Consider the following 20,316-nt stretch of genomic DNA (forward strand, 5'->3'; position numbering starts at 1 on the left):
ATTATGCTTATCTGTTATTTCTTGATGTTCTGATTTTATACATCATCTATTGACTTCCTGATATGGAAGATGCAGATGTTGTTCTCTCACACTGTCCACAAGGTTCTCAATTCCCTTCTACCTACTCTCCTTGTATTTTTTATATCACATTAACAGAATATCATAATGATATATGGGATATGGGCCCATTTATGGTGATTGGTCTTTTGAATTAACTCTTTGTTGAGAGAGGAGATTATATTCACTTTCCTTCTGACCTACTTTTAATCTCTGGCCTTTCTTATCCTACTTGGCTTCTCCTGCCTTGCTCCACGTTGGCCTGGCCTTCTTCTCTGCCTGTGTCATGAATTCCAGTCAAGTCCTGTCCTGTGCCACCCATCTGCTGGGTATGACAATTGCTTTTACCTACAGACTTAAATATGTGTTCAACAGAGTTTTAGCTTGAGAATTTTAAGGTGGTGGTGATGATGATGGTGATATTTTAATAATAAATAGTTAACATTGGCAAACAGGCCCTCTCATATACCAATTTAGAGAAGCTTTCCAGGTGGGCAGACCTGGGTTCAAATCCCAACACCTTCATTTAGGAACTGTGCAAACTTTGGCATTTCTTAGCTTATTTGCTTTACAGTTCCAATTATCTATTGCAAGAAAAAAAACTACCTCAATACCTAGTATCCTAAAACAACTCCTCCAACCCCTGCCACCCTATACACACAATCCTGTGGGTCAGCAATTCGGGAGGAGTTCGGCTGGATGCCTCCTCTCTGATCTGTGGCATCACTGGAGCGGCCATTGTTAGGGGATCCACCTCCAAGATGGCTTCTTTGCAGACAGTCTGACGCTGCGTCTTGGCCTGTCTCTTTCCACAGAGGCAGATTTTGTTCTCTCCCACTGCCTTCAAGGTTCTCCAGGTGGCTCGGTCTCACAGCATGGTGGACACAAGGTAGTCAGATATTTTATTGAGCTTCTAATATGTCCCAGAGTAATTTTTCCAAGAGCAAGCTTTCCAATGCAAGCCTTCCAAGACATCTAGGCAGCCTCAGAACTTCACTGTCACCACAGTCACAGGGCCAGCCCAGATATAGGGAGGGGAGAAGGAATAGATGCTATTTCTCCATGTGGAATAGCATGAGTGCACATGATGGCGACCATTCATGCAGCCAAGCGCCAGCCCACACATAGCTATCTGACCTAAAATTGGGATAATAATTGTGATATTTCTCTCGTAGGCATAGTGATAGGATTAAATAAGATACTGTTATGAAGAGCTTAATACACAGTAAGCACTGAATGAATATTAGCCATATAGTTAATAAAGATTTTATGTGCTTAGAAATCATAATTATGACATTTGAGAAAATTGTACTAATTATATCTTAGTTTTCTACCAGTTTCATGCATTTTTTGTGTGCATTTTAAAAGTCTCATATGTCATGTTGCAAAATTTAAAAAAATAGAGTAATGTTTACTCTTAATGCTACCGTTACTGTTATCATTTTGCTACCTTCATTTTTCCTGTCTTTTATGTTGTTGTGGTTATAGTGTATGGGCAATGTTTTCTCTTATTTTTTTCATTTTCATTATATCATAAGCTTTCCCACATGCTATGATATAGTTTTCACAACTAACATTTTTAAAGTTCTTATAATAGTACATTGTATAGATGTATTAGAGTTTGCATAACCATTTTTCTAAATTGGGCATGTGGATTTCTTTTCTTTCTACTGATTTATTTTATATCATGTAATTATATTTGCTAGAATTTAATGTCCAACTATAATAGTCACCTGGTGGTGACCTAAACTCAGTTTTGTTAATTCCATTTTATCCTCAGTTGCTCAATTATCTTTAAAGTTGAATTTCCTTTAGTTTTTACCTGAGCCAGCTAATCTCCCTGTTGACTAATCTGCTCCACTTATCTGTTTATCCTCTTTCTTTGTCTTTCTCCCTCATTCTTTTTTTTTTCTCCTTCCTTCTTTTTCTCCCTCCATCTCTCCTTTCATCCACAAGTATTTCTGGACCTCTTTTCTTATGCCAAGGAGTCTTTTATGCATAGGAAATAAAGTAATAAGCAAGACAATTTCCCAGTCTCCAAGGAGCTTATATTCTATTAATAATAGGGGAAGACGGGTCATAAGCAGTAAAACAAAATAAGAGAAATATCAGATATGACAAATGCTGCATACAGAGTTAAAATGAAATAATATGTGTGTTAGAGAGTGATTGTCATAGAAGGAACCAAAAGAAAGACAGTATCTACCAGGTTTCTCTACTGTAAAGTTCCTATATTTCACTTCTAACTAATGAGTTATTTGTGGGAAGATACTTTGACATTATGTAAATATCCTATTCCTCGTCATATCTTCATGTACTAGTTTTAGCATTATTAATGACTTTTCTAATTCTATCATTCTTTTTATATGGAAAGGAAAAACTTTGCCTTCTCCCGTGATTATTTATTCATATGCTTTAAATCAGTATGGACTCATAAATTCCTTTTTTATTCAATGGATTATGTTACTACTGTTATTGAGTTTGATGATCAAACTGTCCCAGGTTTGGCCAGAGGAGCTTTTTCAAGTAGATTCTTGTGTTTTGACATTTTCTTATCATTCGAGTACTTTCTTGCTTTGTGGCACATCAAGATGATCCAGGAATATCTTTTATTTTCTACTTTTTTTCATTCTTCCTTTCTGTCTAACTTTTTATATTCTTGAAATATGTAGATGATTTAGGAGATTATTACCATATTTCATGCCAAAGGTGATAAGAGCCTGGACTAGAGTATTGGCAATAGGATTATGATGGTCAGGAAGTATGTGAGAAAAAATGTAGTAGTTAAGATCTTCAGGGTTTGGCTGATGACCTGAAGGTGTTAGGAGAGTAATTTAGGTTAACTTTCAAGTTCATGACATGACCCTTGGTGTCACATTTACATCCAAAACCAAAATGGTGATAGTGTTAATAGAATTTAGACATAAAGAAGGAAGAGAAGCTAGGGTGAGGATTGGAGCACCAGAGGAAATATGGAGAATTCCATTTTGAACATGTTGAATGTGATATGTCTTGCAGGCATTTGGAAATAAGAGTATGATATTTAGTTGGAAGGGGGAAGGACTAAGGGGTCAAAAGTAAGGGGAGATGCAGATAGAAAAGTGAGTTAAAACTGAGCCTTTGAGTTGGTATTTCTGAAAAATCACTTCATGGTAAGCAGTGTAATTAATCAGCAGATTTAAAAATATTACAACTGTTACTTCTATTATGTTTTATTACACACATTTTTTTACCACTGTGATTTTTCTTTTTTTACTTTATTTTCTTTTTATTTTTCTCAACAGGATGTGAAAGGCTGACAAAACTTGACTTGACTGTAAATTTTATTGGAGAGCTGAGCAGCATTAAAACCCTGCAGCACAACATCCATCTGAAAGAGCTCTTTCTCATGGGTAACCCATGCACTGACTTTGATGGCTACAGGCAGTTCGTGGTGGCAACTCTTCAACAATTAAAAGTATGCTTATTTTAATGATGCAAAAACACAGAAAAATGAAATTGAGAAACTACAATAATTCCTGATTTATTCACAGTATTGTCATGGAACGTGTTGTCTTCAGAGAGTGGAATATTCCAGAGAATCAAAACTAATTCTTTGACTTTCTAAACCTTTAACATTGTTTTAATATATTTAATAAATCTTTGAAAAATAAATTGCATACTTTTCACCTTTCTCATTTTGAACACACAGAACTTAATTTAACTATTTCTTGATGAGTTCAATTCATCATTAGGAAGAGTATTCATCATTACTAATTATTATTATTCATTAGTAATAGCAAACCAGAAGCTTAGGGTTTAGAGGTAGCTACAGCTACATATCTTTGTATTACATAGTCTTAAACTACTGTGCTTTTATAATTATGACTTTTTATGATTGTTTTTTCTTAATTCATTTTCTGTGGCAATGCTTCTCTTTGGTGTGCATCAGAATACTTGGAAGGCTTTTTTTGAAACACAATTTGCTGTGTTCCAATTGCTGTGTGTCTGACATTTTTTTCTAACATAATCTCAGGCAATGCTGCTGCTGCTGGTGCAGGAACCTCATTCAAGAACCACTACTTTGTATGTTAATCTCTTATACCATATCCCCCCATCTAATAATTTTAGAACCTAGGAAAAATATGATTTCTAGAGAAATATTAAGTATTAAAACAGTAATGTTAATTTTCTTGTAATTCCAAGAGTTTTCAACCTGCGTGTGGCTCCATGCTTCTGCAGAGAGAATGCGTGGATACATTGGCTTTGTGATAGGCATTTTCTTAGTTTTCAGAGAATATTTGTTTCTTAGACTTCTGTGTTCTCTGTCGTTGAGAGATTGCTGACTGCTGGATTAATGGAACACATTTCTTTTAATGTAAAATTTCTTAGATTAAGAGAATGAGTGACTCAGGTAATGGGATCTAGAATGAATGATAAATTATCTGCAACGTAACCCAGACGGCTCATCGTTGTAAAATGACTTCCTAGAAAATGAACTGATGAGAACTAGAATATCATAGAAATAGATCCTGTATAGTAATGCTGCAAGACATTGCCCTGGAAGGGTTAATGGTCTGAAAGGCCTCATGGTCGCCTGTGTCAGTGCTGTAGTCTTCAAGCTAGAGATGTACGAGCCATCATATAGGTGCAACAGAGTCAGGGGTTGTGCCACGTACATTGTGCACAGCATCTCTGATCTTCCCAGACCTGTGCATTCAGAGATGAGGAAGCCAGGGCTCAGAGAACTGACACTCCTTGTTTAAACTGACAGTTGTGGCAAGTGGCACAGGTGGGATTTGGACCTACAAGTGTCTGACCCTGAAGCCACCACCATTTACACTATAACCACACTCACTGTTTCTGTTTGGGTTAGTGTACAAGTTTTGGATCAAACTGCCTATCTGTAGCAGCCATGTGAGTTCTTGTGACCAAAACATACTTGGATTTTTTTTCTGAACCTCCACACTATAATATTGATTCATAACTGGTCCTGATAGTTTTTAAATTTACATTTTACTAAAGCTTTGCATTTTTCCCTTTTATGTTTCCTACTGCTGCTATAGCACATTAACACAAACTTAGTAGCTTAAACCAGTACAAATTTATTATCTTACAGTTTTGGAGGTCAGAAGTCTGAAATGGTCTCACTGGACTAAAATCAAGGTGTTGGCAAGGATATTCCTTCTGGAGGCTCCAGGGGAGAATCCCTTTCCTTGCCTCTTTCAGTTTCTAGAAGGTGTCTGCATTTCTGGGCTCACCGCCTCTTCATTTTGAAAGCCAGCGGAGTAGCATCTCCACATCTCTTCACAACTCTGACCCTGACACTTCTGCCTGCCTCTTTTACTTCAAGGACCTCTGTGATTGTTATGAGGATTAATCTGATCATCCAAGATCCTTACCTTAGACACATCTGTAAAGTCCCCTTTGCCATGTAAGGTAACATTCACGGAGATTAGAACATGGACATTCTTAAAGAACCATTATCTGTCAACCACACCTTTATAAATACCTTACTGCATTTTGCAGAACGAGGGTGGGGGAGATAAATAGGTATCTTTAAACTGTTAGCTTTGGCATTTCAGATTTCAGTTGAAGTTTTTATTTTAATATTTTACTCTGGAAAATCTTTATGAAAATATCAGATCTGAATAGTGCAATTAATAACATATTCTGTTCATCTTGTTGTCTAGGATGGAACATGGGCTCATTTGTATTAGAGTGTAATTATGTGTAATATTCAAGGCCCTTTTTTATAGAGAGCATTTGGGAAGTGTCGTTGTTATACTTTGGAGCTATAATTTGACCTAAGTATTGAAATTCTTGATATAGTGAGCAGTTATAAATTCATATAAAATATTTTGAGAGATTTTTATTAATTATTGGTTTTGATAGAAGGCCTTACTTATTATTACCAATAAAGATACTTTGTAAAACTTTGTTAGTTGTGAGAAATATACATGGATTTCAATCAATGTTTCTGATATTTCCCATTAATTTGTTTGTTTCAGTTCTTATCACTATGATACATTATTATTTCTAAGTTTAAAAAATTCTTGATCAAAATCAATCTGGGGCTGATTCACACTGCTACTTTTGAATAATGAAACTATGTTGTTTTTTATTTAAGTGGTTGGATGGTAAAGAAATAGAGCGCTCAGAAAGGATTCAGGCATTGCAGAACTATCCAGTAATTGAACAACAAGTCAGAGAGCAGGAAAATGCTTACTGCCTCAAACGAGCCAAAGACAAAGAAGAGGCTCAGAGGAAACTTCAAGAAGAGCATGAAAATGAAGACAAGAGGAAGAGAAGTAACCCAGGCTTTGACGGACGTTGGTACACAGACATCAGTGCTACGCTGTATGTAAATTATTAGAGTTTATTTTCTAGTTAACTTTTGTTAAAAACAGCAAACTATGTTCTCTTCCTAAGGTGTTCACAGTATTACTTAAATCTCAGAAGATTAATTTGTAGAATAAATATGATGTGAATTTTTGAAGGAAGGATATGAGCAGCCCATTGTGTGTGACATTCTGTGAGGCTTTCATCCCTTAGAAAAAATGCCTTTACAAACTAGAACTTTAATTTGCATCTTAAATTATTCTCAGAGAAATCTCTATCAAAGATATCCAGGAAAGATGAATTAACAGGTGTACATTGATTTACTAAGTAGGAATATTTTAGAAAAGTTAAATGCAAATCACATTATTATAAATTGAATAATTCTAATTGTATCATAAAACATTCTATTTTGTAAATTATGTGCTGAATACATTTTTAATGTGATTAATAACTCTCTAATTGGTCTTTGTTACAAACCTGAATTTTTCATGCTTGTTTATTTATTTATATATAGTGAATTGCAACTGTAGTCAGTTGACTCAATTCCATACAGTGAAAGCTTTAAATATTTAGATAACAGAATCTCATAAACTTGAGAAAATATAATTATTGAGTATTTCAGACATACATAAATGTTTAAAAAAAGTTAAATAGACAGTTATAGTCCATATTTAATAAATGACAATAGTTTGTATATTTGCTTTGGATATTTTTTTAAATAAGAAATAAAACAAGGCCAGGTGTGGTGGCTCACATCTGTAATCCTAGCACTCTGGGAGGCCAAGGCCAGGAGGATCCCTTGAACTCAGGAGTTCAGAGACCAACCCTGAGCAAGAGAGAGACTCTGTCTCTACAAAAAATGGAAAAAAAAAATTAGCCAGGGGATTAAAAATAGAAAAAATTAGCCGTAGTCCCAGCTGCTTGGGAGGCTGAGGCAGAAGGATTGCTTGAATCTAGGAATTTGAAGTTGCTGTGAGTTAGGCACCATAGCACTCTATCCAGGGCGACAGAGTGCAACTCTGTCAAAACAAAGAAAGAAAGGAAGAAAGGAAGAAGGGAAGGGAAAGGAGGGAAGGAGGATGGAAGAAAGGAAGAAAGAAAACATCATCAAGATAATACAAGCCGCTATATACTTCCCCTTCATCCCATTGCTTGCTTCATCCCTGCTGGTGCTTGCCATCCTAGAACAGGTGTGTATTTGGTATATGTCAATCCCATCCATATGTTTCATACCTTTACTTCATAATTATGCCTCCTTAAACAAAAGTAGTTTGTGTGTGTGTGTGTTTAGCATGAGTGATTACTTTTCATTCAACATTATGTTTTTGAGATTTATGCATATGAAGACATGTAAAACTAACTCATTCATTTTAACTATAGAATAACATTCTATTGGATGAATAAATTACAATTTAACCCAGAAGTAATATTCGAAATATTTAACAGTGATTCATTGACCCTGACCAGTAGAATGTGCACTAGCTCTGACAACATGGGTAGCCCTGCCAGGGGGTGCCAGCTGATCAGTCCTGGTACAGCCATCCCTCTTTGGATGGCCATTTACATTGTTTTCTCTATTTTATTTTCTCAAACAATGTTGCACTGTCTTCCTCAGGTATGGAAGTTTCTCTAGGGTATTTGGCAGTGACATTGCTATATCATCCATATCATGTCTTTTCAACATAATATGTATTGCCAAATTGTTTTCTAAAGTAGTTGTATTAATTTGTACTCATGTATCAACAACATAGGAGATTTCTCAGTCTTTGCCAACACTAGATAATATGATAGTTTAAAATATTGGCCAATCAAGTTTGGTGTTAAGTAGCATCTAATTTTTTAATTTAATTTGCATTTCTGTAATTACTAGTGATTTTGGATATCTTAAATATCTTCTTATATGCTTATTTGTTATTCAGATTTTCCTCTATTCAGGTCCTTTGCTTATTACCAATAAATTATTGGTTTTTTCTTATTGCTTTATAGTTATTTTATATTCTGTGGAACTTTTATTGAAATTGCATTTAATTTATATGTTAATTGGGGGAAAGTTGACATCTTTGTGACATTGATTCTTTCCTTTCTGAACTTTGGAAGAGCTCTATTTATTTAGATCTTCTTCTGAGTCCTTCAATCAGGTTGTTAATTTTCCCTGTAAAGGTCTTTTACCATCTTTCCTTAGATTTATTTCTAAGTATCTTGTAGAATAAGATTTTAAAAATAGATAATGTAAATGATTTTTGCTGATAAAGAGATGAATGATTTCTGTATACTGGTATCGTATAATATTAATTTTGCCAACCTTTATAAAAGGTGCAATAGTCTGTAGATTATCTTGTGTTTTTTATTTGGAAAAACACATTGTTTGTAAGAAGCAACTTCAAAAAGTGTTTCCAATTCTTCTGCCTCCTCTTTATTTTCTTTATGTGCCTACAAAGGACTACAGTATAGGGTAGGATAGCAGCAGTAAGAATGGGTATCTGTATCTTGTTCCTAACTTTTAAGAGAATGTTTTCTGTTTCTCATCATTAAGTATAATGCTTGCTATGGGTTTTTGGTAATGTTAAGTAATTTTCCTTCTACTCTCAGTTGTTGAAGAGTTTTCATCATCACAGATATTGGATTTTTATTAAATGCTTTCCCTGAATCTATTGAGATAATTGTATTTTCTTACTAATGTGTTGAATCACATTAGTAGCTTTTCTAATATTAAACCATCTTTGAATTTCTAGAATAAACCTACTTTGTCTATGATATATTTATTAATGCATTGCTAATTCATTTTGCTAGTATTTTATGTTTAATATTTGAACCTATGCTCATAAGTGAGTTTATGCTGTAATATCCTTTTCTCATTATATTTTTTTCCTGGTGTTTTGCAACAAGGTTATAATAGGCATACATAATGTATTGAGGATCATTTGCTGTTCTTGGTTTATAAAAGTTTAAAATGATCTGTTCCTTGTATTTTAGTAGAAGCTTATAGTTAGGTTTCCTGCAGGTGCCAACTTGCCTCCCCCACAGGACTGGCTGGTCCTTCAGGCTTCACCACTATCACCCCATATACCTATATGAACAGAAACCTAGACATTCTGGAGGAGAGTCACTGAAATAGTGAACCATTGACTTAGTTGGGGAGGAGTAGGTGGATATTCCCCTTTCAAGGATGCAAGAAGAAACACCACAGAGAGTCTGAAGCTGCAAGAAAGAGAAGAGAGAGGCATCTTACCCCTTGCCTAGGTAGAACCTGCCTCCAGCCTGGAGAATTGAAGAGATAGGAAGTAGCCTGGAACAGCCTGAAGCAGAAGGATCTGGAAAGAGGGCGTAAATGGAAATAGCTCACACTTTAAGCGTTTTGCATGGCAAGGATTTGTGAATATCCCATAGGGCAAGTACGTATGGTAGAAGGAGCTGGACTTGAGCTGTCTTGAAGGTATGCCACCCAAGGGTGTGGCAGCAGTAAGAGACTGTGGGGTGGATTACTAGTGGGAAAAAGCTGAGGAGTTATCACAAAAGGACCAGGGAATGATACTCTCAGAGGGCTCTTGCAGTATCTCTAAGAATGACAAAGGTGCTCACAGGATGAGAAAGCCAGTATGTGGGCACTGGTCCCAGAGAGGGTAGCAACAGCCAGGTTATAAAGGCAGTGGTCACATGGGAGATGTTCACCTCCTTCTTCCCATCTGTCCTCCCAGGCCCCAAATTCTGAAGGCAGGAGGAATCTGAAGAGGCCCAGAGATATGGGGCAAGGAGTAGAGGAACAATGAAGGGTAGAGTGGGAGTGGAGGGTGTCCTTCTCCCCATGCCCAGCCCAATCTTGAGCAGGAAAAGGGGGGAGAGGGTTCAGAGAGAGAGAGAATGGCTTCAATTTGGTTGTAAGTATAAAGTGTTATTTAAACTGTAGACCTTTTAATACCTGAAAGTGAGCATTAGCTGAGTTGAAACTGTTCTCAAACGTGACTATAGGGCTATGGGATCTACTTGCTCACGGGCAGAAAGAGAGTTACAGAGAGCAGATTTGAGGTAGTGGTTGAAGAGAAATTTTTTTGTTCATACGCTAATGAGCACCTATTCCATCATCCAGCTATTAATGCTTGTATTTATATGCATTTTGCCTTTGGAGACTTATGTTATTTAGTTGATATTTCTAATAGTTTTTTGTAAATACTGTTATTTTGTGTTTATTATTACTATTTTAGATTGCAAAAGGTCAAAGTGAACCAATTAGTCACTTTCCAGGAAAAAAATCATTTAAATGAGAATAGAACCAATTGTTTTAGTGGCAATTAGCTAGAATATTATAGATCCCCTTTATAGATTGTTGTTTCAGTACCATAAAGAATTATAGCTATATGGCAAAGCATTTATTTTCAGTAATTTACATTGTTTTGCTTATTAAAATATCTAGTTGCATTTTCTATGTAAAGAATCTAAGCAGAATTTTATTCTATATTCTGTTTATACTATTTAAATTTCATATTCTAGTATTTTTGGTCCATCTCTTCAAAAAACATCTTATTTTAAGATTGACTGGATGAGCTTCTCTTCAACAAAACCAAACATTTATTGGATACTTACTATATGCTATACTTGGTACTAAAGGCTTCATATAATTTTTTCATTTCATGTCATTTTCTAAAAATGTATATATTCTAAGGGGAGGTGAGGAGAGAGACAGTATACCCAATGTTTATTGTTTGAATGATGTCGTTTTCTTTCCACTAGAATAGAATCTCCTGAAAGTAATATTGTGGTGTGTCTTGATCAGGATTGTATCTCTGGAGCCTGGCACACAGAAGATGCTCAATAAATATTTCTTAAATCCATGTTGAAAACATCTTGAATATCTCATATAATACCCATTTGATGACATTTAGAGACATTGTTTAATTCTCTGACAGTCCACAAAACATGAATGAAAGAAAACAGAACTGTTACAATATAAAGCTACATAATCATAAGTTGTCCACATAAAGCTATGTAGTCAAAGTTATCCATGAAAAATAAAGCAGACAGAAGCCACACCAGCGAAGTTCTCGTATGTTGCACAAGAGAATTTTGGAGGTAGAGAATCATTAAAGAACCTGGAAATAATATGATCCAGTTTGCCTGTGGGAAAGATCCCTCTAGGAGCAGTGTGGAGAGTGGAATTGATGGGTATGAGACTGGAGGTGGGGTGATGGCTAAGTCCCAGTGGTCCCCATGCTTGTCTGTTCATTAGAACTTCCTGCAAAATGTTGCAAAACAGATTCCCAGGCCCCACCCCACACCTACTGAACAGACTCTCTGATAGGAGCGCAGGAATTTGTACTTTTTATACGATTCCCCAGATGACTCATACCAGCCAGGTCTACGAGCCCTGGAATCACCTGATTACCATGGTATTTCTGATGATAGAGGATGAGGGCCTGCCCAAGTGCTGTGGCAGCAATGTCCTCCAGCATGGCTCTGATAGACTGTCTTTCAGAGTCACTTTCTCATTGAAAGGTAAAAAGATAAACATAAGAAAAGCATATAAGATACTAAGGATGAAACTCATATATCCATTTTTGGTCTTATGTGCTTTCTATTTGTTTTTCCTAGTCCATCTTCTTTAGAGAGCAATCACCTCCAGGCACCAGAAATACAAGAAGAAGAACACAACAAAAAGAAATTAGATGAAAATGAAGACGACCTGGAATTCTGGAATAAGCCCTCTTTGTTTACTCCTGAATCTAGATTGGAAACTCTTAGACATACAGAAAAGCAAAGAAAAAAACAAGAAAAATTAAGGTATTCCATGTTTTCCTAGAAGAATGAGGCAACACTCTCTTATGGACTGTATTTTCATGATTGCACGTTATTTCACCCATCCTCTGTGTTAAACCTTTGTTAGCCACCACGTATAGATTTTGCTTTTTCTAAGTGCAGCTTTTTGTTGAATTGTATCAGCTAACATTCATTAACATCAAAGTACCTTCTTTAGAACATTATGAATTAAGACATTTTAGGTAGGGTTTTGTTTGTATGCATTTAGCTGTTTAAGCACCTTAAATATGTCTAACAATAGCGTGGCCTAGGTTAGAAACACTAGTTATCATGTTACAAAGAAATCTGAGGTCATTTTGTGGGATGAATGAGCTCCTTTGAGTCTTTTCTATTAATTTGCAAAATGAAGAATTAGAAATTAGTTTCATTAGGCATTTTATTTTCCTAATACAACTCTCTTGGACATTTAACAGTACAATTTCACTTTCAAATTGTTTAGATGTAATTTGATGATTTGTTAGAAGCTAAGATGCTTAAGCTATTATTTTGAGAGTAGCTTTTTCAAAGATAGGCTCTATGTCATTTCATTTCATGTCATTGCTTAAGTCTAGTATGTAAAATGTATTACTTATGGGAATACTTATTCATGAGCTTGAGAATGTGATCAATTAGCTCTGAAATACAATAATCTGCATGACAATGACTCAAGTGAAACACAATATCTCTCCCTGTGATTATCAACTAAAAGCAAGAAACTAGAAGAGTAGAAAAACTATTTGAAATATCTGCTGCTTTCCTAAAATTTTCTTCATTAATTAGAAAGATAGGCAGGTAAAACAATCAAAAATCAAATTTTATCTAAAATAAACTTTTCATAAAATGTGGTTATTTTATACACTGAGAGGCCATATAGTGCTTTGGCAAAAGCATCGAATAGTATCAGAAACTACATGTTCATGTCTTGACTCTGCTGCTACTCTCTATGTGATATTGGCAAGTACCTAACTTTCCCTCAGCTGTTTTCTCATCTGTTAAACAGGGGTTATCATACCTGTTTTACCTCCCCCATTTTATTGTTAAGAAGGTTAGATGAGCCAATAAATGTAAAAGTGCTTTGCAGACTCAAGAGCCCTTTTGAAATGGAAATTCTACATATTTATAGAATATGTAATATTTCTAACATATATACCCATAAACACATATATATACATGTTATATTTATGTGTATATATGTATACATGAATAATACGTAATTTGTAACGTACTGAGCCTGAAACCAAGAGAAAAAAATATTTTTTCCTCTGACACCTGTAAACATGGGGCTGAATTAGATGGAAGTCTAAGTCACTGTTTTGTGTGTTATACTCTGCCCAAACCAATGTGTTCCTGAGATGTTTACCTCTTTGATTGGACAGCTGTTTTCATTAACTGGGAGAAAGCAGGGATAAGATCAATCTTTTGATCCTAACTCTGCTCTTATCTGCATTGAGTAGGTTGAAGCCAAGTAGTTCTAGATGCCCCTTAATTGTCCTGGGTCATTGAAATATTTATTTAATTGAATCTGGACACCCAATTTAAGATGCAGAAGAACATTTATGATTTTTTGAAAAAGAAAGTTAACTGATACAAAATCTATATTAAAAGTATAATAGAAATCCAAGGCAAAGAATTGCCTACAGCTTCATCATCTGAACAAGCTTGTCCATCTGGTTGTCTATATGTTTTCCATATAGGCCTATTTAAGTTTTTATATATTTTCAGTAATGTTTTAAATAGAATTTACACACTGCATTTTTATTTCACATTATTTCATGAATCTTCTCCTTTTTGCTCCCTTTCTTTTCCTCCTATCCAGCCCTTCAATGTAATGAGTGTTAACAGGCACCCACCATATAATTTTTACCCTTTACAATTGTATAAATTATCTCTGCAAATGTAGGACTTGGGGTCCTTTTTTAAAACAAAAATGGACTTATATTTTATATATTTGTTCTCACTGAATACATCATCAACCTTTTCTAGATCAGTAGGTAAAGAGCAAACACATTTTTAATAGCTACAAAATATTTTGTAGTGTGAATAAACCACAGTTGATCCAATCATCCCTCCATTGATGGACATTAACAACAGTTCCACTACAGACAATGGTGTAAGAAATATCCTTTTATATAGATCCTTATACACTGGTATTTTTATTTCTATTGAATAGATTCCACTTGGTATTTTAAAAATTGTAATTTTAACTAAAGCAGAAGCTCAATACACAAATGGAGAATTGACAGTTATCTGGGTAAATCATGCATAAAATAGACTTATTTAAATATTCATGGCTAGTTCATGAAAAGGAGTTTTTCTTCCCCCATTCAGATCATCTGGTAAATTGTCTTGGTTGCATTTTTGCTTTATAGATACAGATACAACCATATAAAAAAATCTGGCTTAATTATTAATTCCTAGCATAGAATTAAAGGAATGGGCTTCATAACAATGAATTGTTGATGTATTCACGGAAGTCTGATTGATATTTCTTAAGCTGTTGCACAAAAATATATTAACTACTTTTATATTCTGTTTGCATATTTTTCCCTCCCCCTGCTGCCCCTTGTTCTCACCCACCCCCAATCTTAAGTGAAAGAAAGAAGAAAGTGAAGCCACCTAGGATTTTGATCACAGAAGATGGGAAAGCCCTGAATGTAAATGAGCCCAAGTACGTGAGACCAAATAGAGACTTAAAGAAGCAAAATTCATGTTATTGGTCAATTGTTGTTTCAATTCCAGGTTTGCTCCACAAAGAATATACTGACTGCTCTTAAATTTGATGAGTCTAATAATAATGCCATTTTGTGCATATTTAAAAGCAAAACATCTATTATGTTTTCAAGTACATAATTTTCTTGGCATCCAGAAAATGATCTTGACATGTGAAAATATTATTTATGTAGCCCCTGAAACTTTGGACCATATACAGTTTTATGTTTGAAAATTGCCACTGCATTATTGTGTTTATGAATTTTTAAAACTTTGCCATGAAAGTGTGTTGAGGTGGTTGAGAATACTGAAACATCCCCTACACATCTCCTTTATACTCTGGAACATAGCTACAAAGCATTTGAGAGCTAAGGAAAGAGATTGATTTAATACTTCAATGAATTTATGAGACGAAAAATATTCAAACTGGAAATCCTCCAGTTTAGTAATATCTGATCTACCGTTTCTGTCTGTCTAATAGTTTAACTAGAAAGCAGACCAGAAAGGCCTTTTGCAGTCAAAATATAGACCAAAAAGTCTACAGACTAAATCTCATTCACATTGTTTTATTACTCAAACCTATTTACTTTCATCATTTCAGTTACTATGTCATTACTGTGGTAAAGGCACTGTCTTGAATTATTCCCAAGCATTTATTCATCTGCACAGCAATCACTGGTGGTGGGCGGTATTTCTTCTTTATAGGTCCAGAACGTGAGCCTGAAAGAGGTGAAGTGAATGCGCAGGGTCACATTGCTAATAGGTGATGTTTCTGACTTGCCCATGCTAACCCAGTTCTGGTGATTTCCATGATCAAGTCCATAATCTCACTCTCCAACACACACATACACACACACCATCTTTATCCAGCAGACAGGAATGCAGCACCAGACACTAGGCTTGGCTCTGGGGAGACACAACAGTAAAGCCCTCCTGAAGTTTAAAAATCTAGTGGGAAAACTGTCTCTCTTTAGCCTACAGCAGTGCACAAGGGAGACCGTCAGAGCTCCATGTGCCTCTGCTAAGACCACCCCTTCTCTCACCACACTGACCACCTCACCTGTGCCTAACACCAATTCCACTTCGGGAGATTCTTTGAAGAACTGACTGCCACTGCCTCCCCAACTGCCACCTCCTTTGGTCATGCCTCGGCTCTCCTTGCCCTCCAGGTCATCTGCCATCATCCAGAATTTTATTCCCATATGGCGCTAATCCAATTCATTCTTGCCCTTTCCCTGGACCCCTACCCCTTCCACTGTGCCCTCTGGAGCTTGAGTTGAGCTTGGTCAGCCAAACCCGGATCCTCCTCCTTCCCTTCTCTCACTAACTGAAGCTGAGGACCCACTCCTGCTGCTGCCTGCCCTTCTTCCTCACCACATGCATGGAAGGGCAGTTACATCCCTTGGCTACTTTTAGGCCATTTCTCCTATTCCTCTGTTGAAGTACAAGCCATCTAAATACATGACCCCAGCCCTTCTTCTTGTGGTCCCCTCCATCACCCTGGTCAGCCCTCAACCCTCTGCCCCTCCGTTCTTTGAAAGTCTTACCCCCAGATCAGTGTCTCTTTCTGCCTCTCCTGCCATTGTCAGCCTTGGTGACTTCATAAAACATGTTGGCAATCCACCCAAAGCCCTGGCCTCTCAGTTCCTCAACCAGCTCACTTCCAACCATCTTTTTCTCCATCTAAGCTCAGCCAGCCACACAATTTCATTTTCATTCCTAGATTAGCCACCATCAATATCTCTTCCACCTCTAGAATCTTCACCTCAAGTCTGTCACTGAGCACCATCTCCTATGTTCCTGGGGGACTATTTCCACTCCAACAATCACCTGCCCCCATTAAGACCAGGAATTCATTCATGTTCTTCATGGCCTCACCTTCTCTCACTCTGCTTTGGTTTTATGGTTCATCATGGAAATCAGTCCTTGGCAAACATCTTCCACTCTCTTGTCCTTTTCCCCTTCCATCATAAAATCCCAACCCTATTTAAATCTAGCACACTACCCACTCCTGGGCTGGCCCTCCCGCATGGCTGGAGGAAACTTTACCTCTACTCACTGGTTATACTGTAAATTAGTGACCACAGATCTCAAATGGACTCTGGCAATCTTCCTGTATTTTCTTGGGCAGTCCCTTCTCCCACTCTCCTGTAGGCTGCTGTCATACCTTTTCCTCTTTCCTTACCTCCAGCACCCCTGACCATTCTACGGTCTTAACTGAGGACTTTGTTTTTTATTTCATTGAGAAAACAGAAGCATTCAGGAGTTTTCCTTTTCCTCCCAACAGCAATTAACCACCATATCTGGGTATGACCCAAATACCCTCTTCTCTTCTGCTGCTCTGGGTGAACTTCTTATGAGAAGTCAGTCTTTGCTGGCATCCCAGTCCTGTTCCTTCTCCTATCAAGGACTTGGCTTCTCAGTTATCCTGGGTTTTCTGTATCGGTTCTCTTCACTGTGCTGGATTAATCTCACCTGCATACAAACAAACTATAATAACCTCCATCTTAAAAGAAATAAAAACAACAACCTTCCTTCCCTGGTTTCCCTTCCAACCTCAGCTCTATTTCCCTGCCCCCACTTAATAGCCAAAATTCTTAATGGAGTTGTCTGCATTTGGTTTCCAATTTCGTACTTCATGCTCCTTCTTGAAACCACTTCTTTGCATTCCATCATCCTGAAACTTACTTAGTCACATCATTTCTATATTCATTGTTCAAATCTCAGTCCCTGTCTTACTTGACTTGGCAGATTTGGATCCAATTGATCATTACCTTCCTTCTTAAAGCAGTGTCTTTCTTTTGCTTCTGATTTTTCTTCTACCTTATGGGCTGCTCATCTTTTTATACTTTGTTGGATCCTTTTTGTCTCCTGAGTACTCTAGAGCAAACTCCTCAGCTGTCTTCTCTTTTCACACTCACTCTTCAGGGATCTCACTGAGTCCCATGGCTTTAAACACTATCTTTACATCATTCACAACTGGATCCAACCTCTTCCCTGAGCTCAAGGCTTGTCTATTCAATTAGCTATTTGACATCACTGTGTGGATATAAAATGGTTACTGCAAACTTACCATGACTAAAATAGAACTCCTGATTTATTTCCCACTCTCCCCCATAGCATGCAGTATCTCAGTGTTCTCCATCTCAGTAACAAGTTATCTGCTCATTTGTTAAGACCAAAACCCTTGGATTCATTCTTGATTCTTCTCTCAATCATTTTATCAGTGAGCCCTATGAAATCCTCCTTCAATAGTACCAAAATCCAGCTACTTCTCATTAACTCCATCACCACCACCTTAGAGCTAGCCACCACTACCTCTTGCCTGGACAGTTGCAACAGCTTGTGAATTAGCCCCCGTGGTTCATCTTTTGGCCGCCTACAATCTGTTTTACTCAGCTGTATAAAGAGAAAGGAAGGAAAGAAAGGACAGACACACCCTTTTTAAAGGAAAATTCCTGGAATGTGCCATACAACACTTTCCCTCACATGACCTCACCTAGCTGCAAGGGAGGCTGAAAAATGTAGCGTTTATTCTACATAGCCATGTGCCTGGTCAAAAACATGGTTCCTATCACTGTGGATAAAGGGGAGCAGATAGTGGGCAATGCATAGCGGTCTCTGCCATAGAAAACCCCTCTGAAATTACCTTTCAAGTGATATACAAAGGGAGAATTCAAGTTGGCTGGCTGGAGAATTGGGAAGTAAGCAATCAAGGCAGAGGGGACAGCACATAAAAAGGTTCCGGAGATGAGATTTAGAAATGCACGGGTCATTTGAGACACTGAAAAAGTCCCACATGGCTGGATTATTGGGAGCATTGAGATAATGCCTGCCACAAGCAGACATACTGCTGACAGTCAATCTATCACTGATTTTACATTTTTCCAAAAAATTTAGATTATGTTCTTTAATATTCTTGGGTTATACATTTTGTATTAATAGAATAACATAGTAAGTGAAATGCTCAAATGAAATTGACCAGGTAATTCTGAGTAGTATGTTGCTGGTATGGAAGGTAGACCTAGGACTCAACCTCAGGGTACAGTTGAAAGACTTAGGACCTTGAAATCCTGCCTATCCAGCCTCATACAGCCTCTTTCCCAGATATGCCAACCTCTTTGAACTTCCATTTCTTCATCTATAAAACAGACGCAATGGGCAGTGTCTCAGCCTTTCCCAGGGTGATGGAAAGGTCCACAATGAAAGGAGAAGAACCAAGATGGCAAAAACAAGGAAGGAAGACAGGATTGTTTAAAACTTACAGAATAGAATGCTGGGTAAAGCGGAAGCAAATACAACCTTTAGCTCTCTGTAAATAATTCCAGTGTTTTATTAATAGTTTGCTTCTAGCAAACTCACATGAAATGGAAAGGAAAACTTTAGCCACCAGATGTCTCTATCTCTGCACCATAGCTAATTTTTTGTATGTAATTTACCTTATGATTCTCAGATTTAAACAATATAAACATAAATATTTTATTAATATGTTATAAATTTCTTTTAAAATTTTTAAATTAACATAGAAATTCTATTGTCCAACTACCAAAATAAGTTTGTCACTGGAGATTATTATATAACTATTATCAAATTTACTTTTGATTATGTGATGAGGTTCTCATTATAGTATCCTAAGAACATCTTTTTTTCCCCAATGTATTATTCCTAGACTTGAATTCTCTTTGAAAGATGATGAAAAACGTAACCAGATCATACTGGACCTTGCTGTCTACAGGTAAAGACATTTTATTATGTATTTATTTAATGGCATTTCTGTCTGTTTTCATTCTCAGTTGCAATCTTTTGAGTTCTGAAACATTTTGAAATGGAATTTGGTTTGCCATGTAGTTAAATGAAGAAGTTTATTTTTTAAGACAGAGAACTTACTGTAATTTTTTAAAACATGAAAATTGCATGGCTATGAACTCTGGAATAGCTAAGGCAGAGTTTAAATAATTCTCAGAGCCATGCTATTTTCTAATGCTGGTATCATAAGGACCCCCTCTGCTCTTTGCCCTTAAACTCCTCTGTTTTGCCAGTATGCTTTGCTGTACTAATAAGCATCACATGGGAAGCTCCCCTGCCCCAGTCCCATCGTAGAGACCTTGGGGTACACCTAGCAGCTGCTTTGTCACCAGCAGACGCTTTTTCCTGGCTGCTCTCTCACATCATCTTTACTCTAGTTGGGGGGAGTGGCAAAGGCATCCTGCTTACTCCTCAGCACCACAGCCAGACTATTGTCCCACTCTTCTCCCTAAAACTCCGCAGCTTTAACGCTCATACCCTCAGTCTATACCACTTTCTGTCTTTCATTGTGGGAGTCACCTGAAGACACCAGGTCACTCTGCCTCATTCCAAGATTTTAGGTTCTATCTCACTGTCCTGATATCATTCTGATGTTCTCGGGGTCCACTTGCAACATCTTGGGGACCACTTGCATGT

The 20,316-nt window shown here is 36.8% G+C and overlaps 1 protein-coding gene across 3 annotated transcripts in view; it reads left to right on the top strand.

The window, feature by feature from the left end:
• Positions 1 to 20,316, top strand: part of DNAAF11 (dynein axonemal assembly factor 11) — a 77,825-nt gene that overhangs the window by 17,444 nt on the left and 40,065 nt on the right. For all 3 annotated transcript variants that reach the window (XM_045561024.1, XM_045561026.1, XM_045561025.1), the window contains 5 exons: positions 3,342 to 3,514; positions 6,167 to 6,396; positions 11,962 to 12,150; positions 14,756 to 14,833; positions 19,544 to 19,609. In XM_045561024.1, coding sequence (XP_045416980.1) covers positions 3,342 to 3,514; positions 6,167 to 6,396; positions 11,962 to 12,150; positions 14,756 to 14,833; positions 19,544 to 19,609 — 736 coding nt within the window. The remainder of the gene's footprint in view (positions 1 to 3,341; positions 3,515 to 6,166; positions 6,397 to 11,961; positions 12,151 to 14,755; positions 14,834 to 19,543; positions 19,610 to 20,316) is intronic.

The sequence above is a fragment of the Lemur catta genome, chromosome 9 (assembly GCF_020740605.2).
Source record: "Lemur catta isolate mLemCat1 chromosome 9, mLemCat1.pri, whole genome shotgun sequence".
NCBI lineage: Eukaryota > Metazoa > Chordata > Mammalia > Primates > Lemuridae > Lemur > Lemur catta.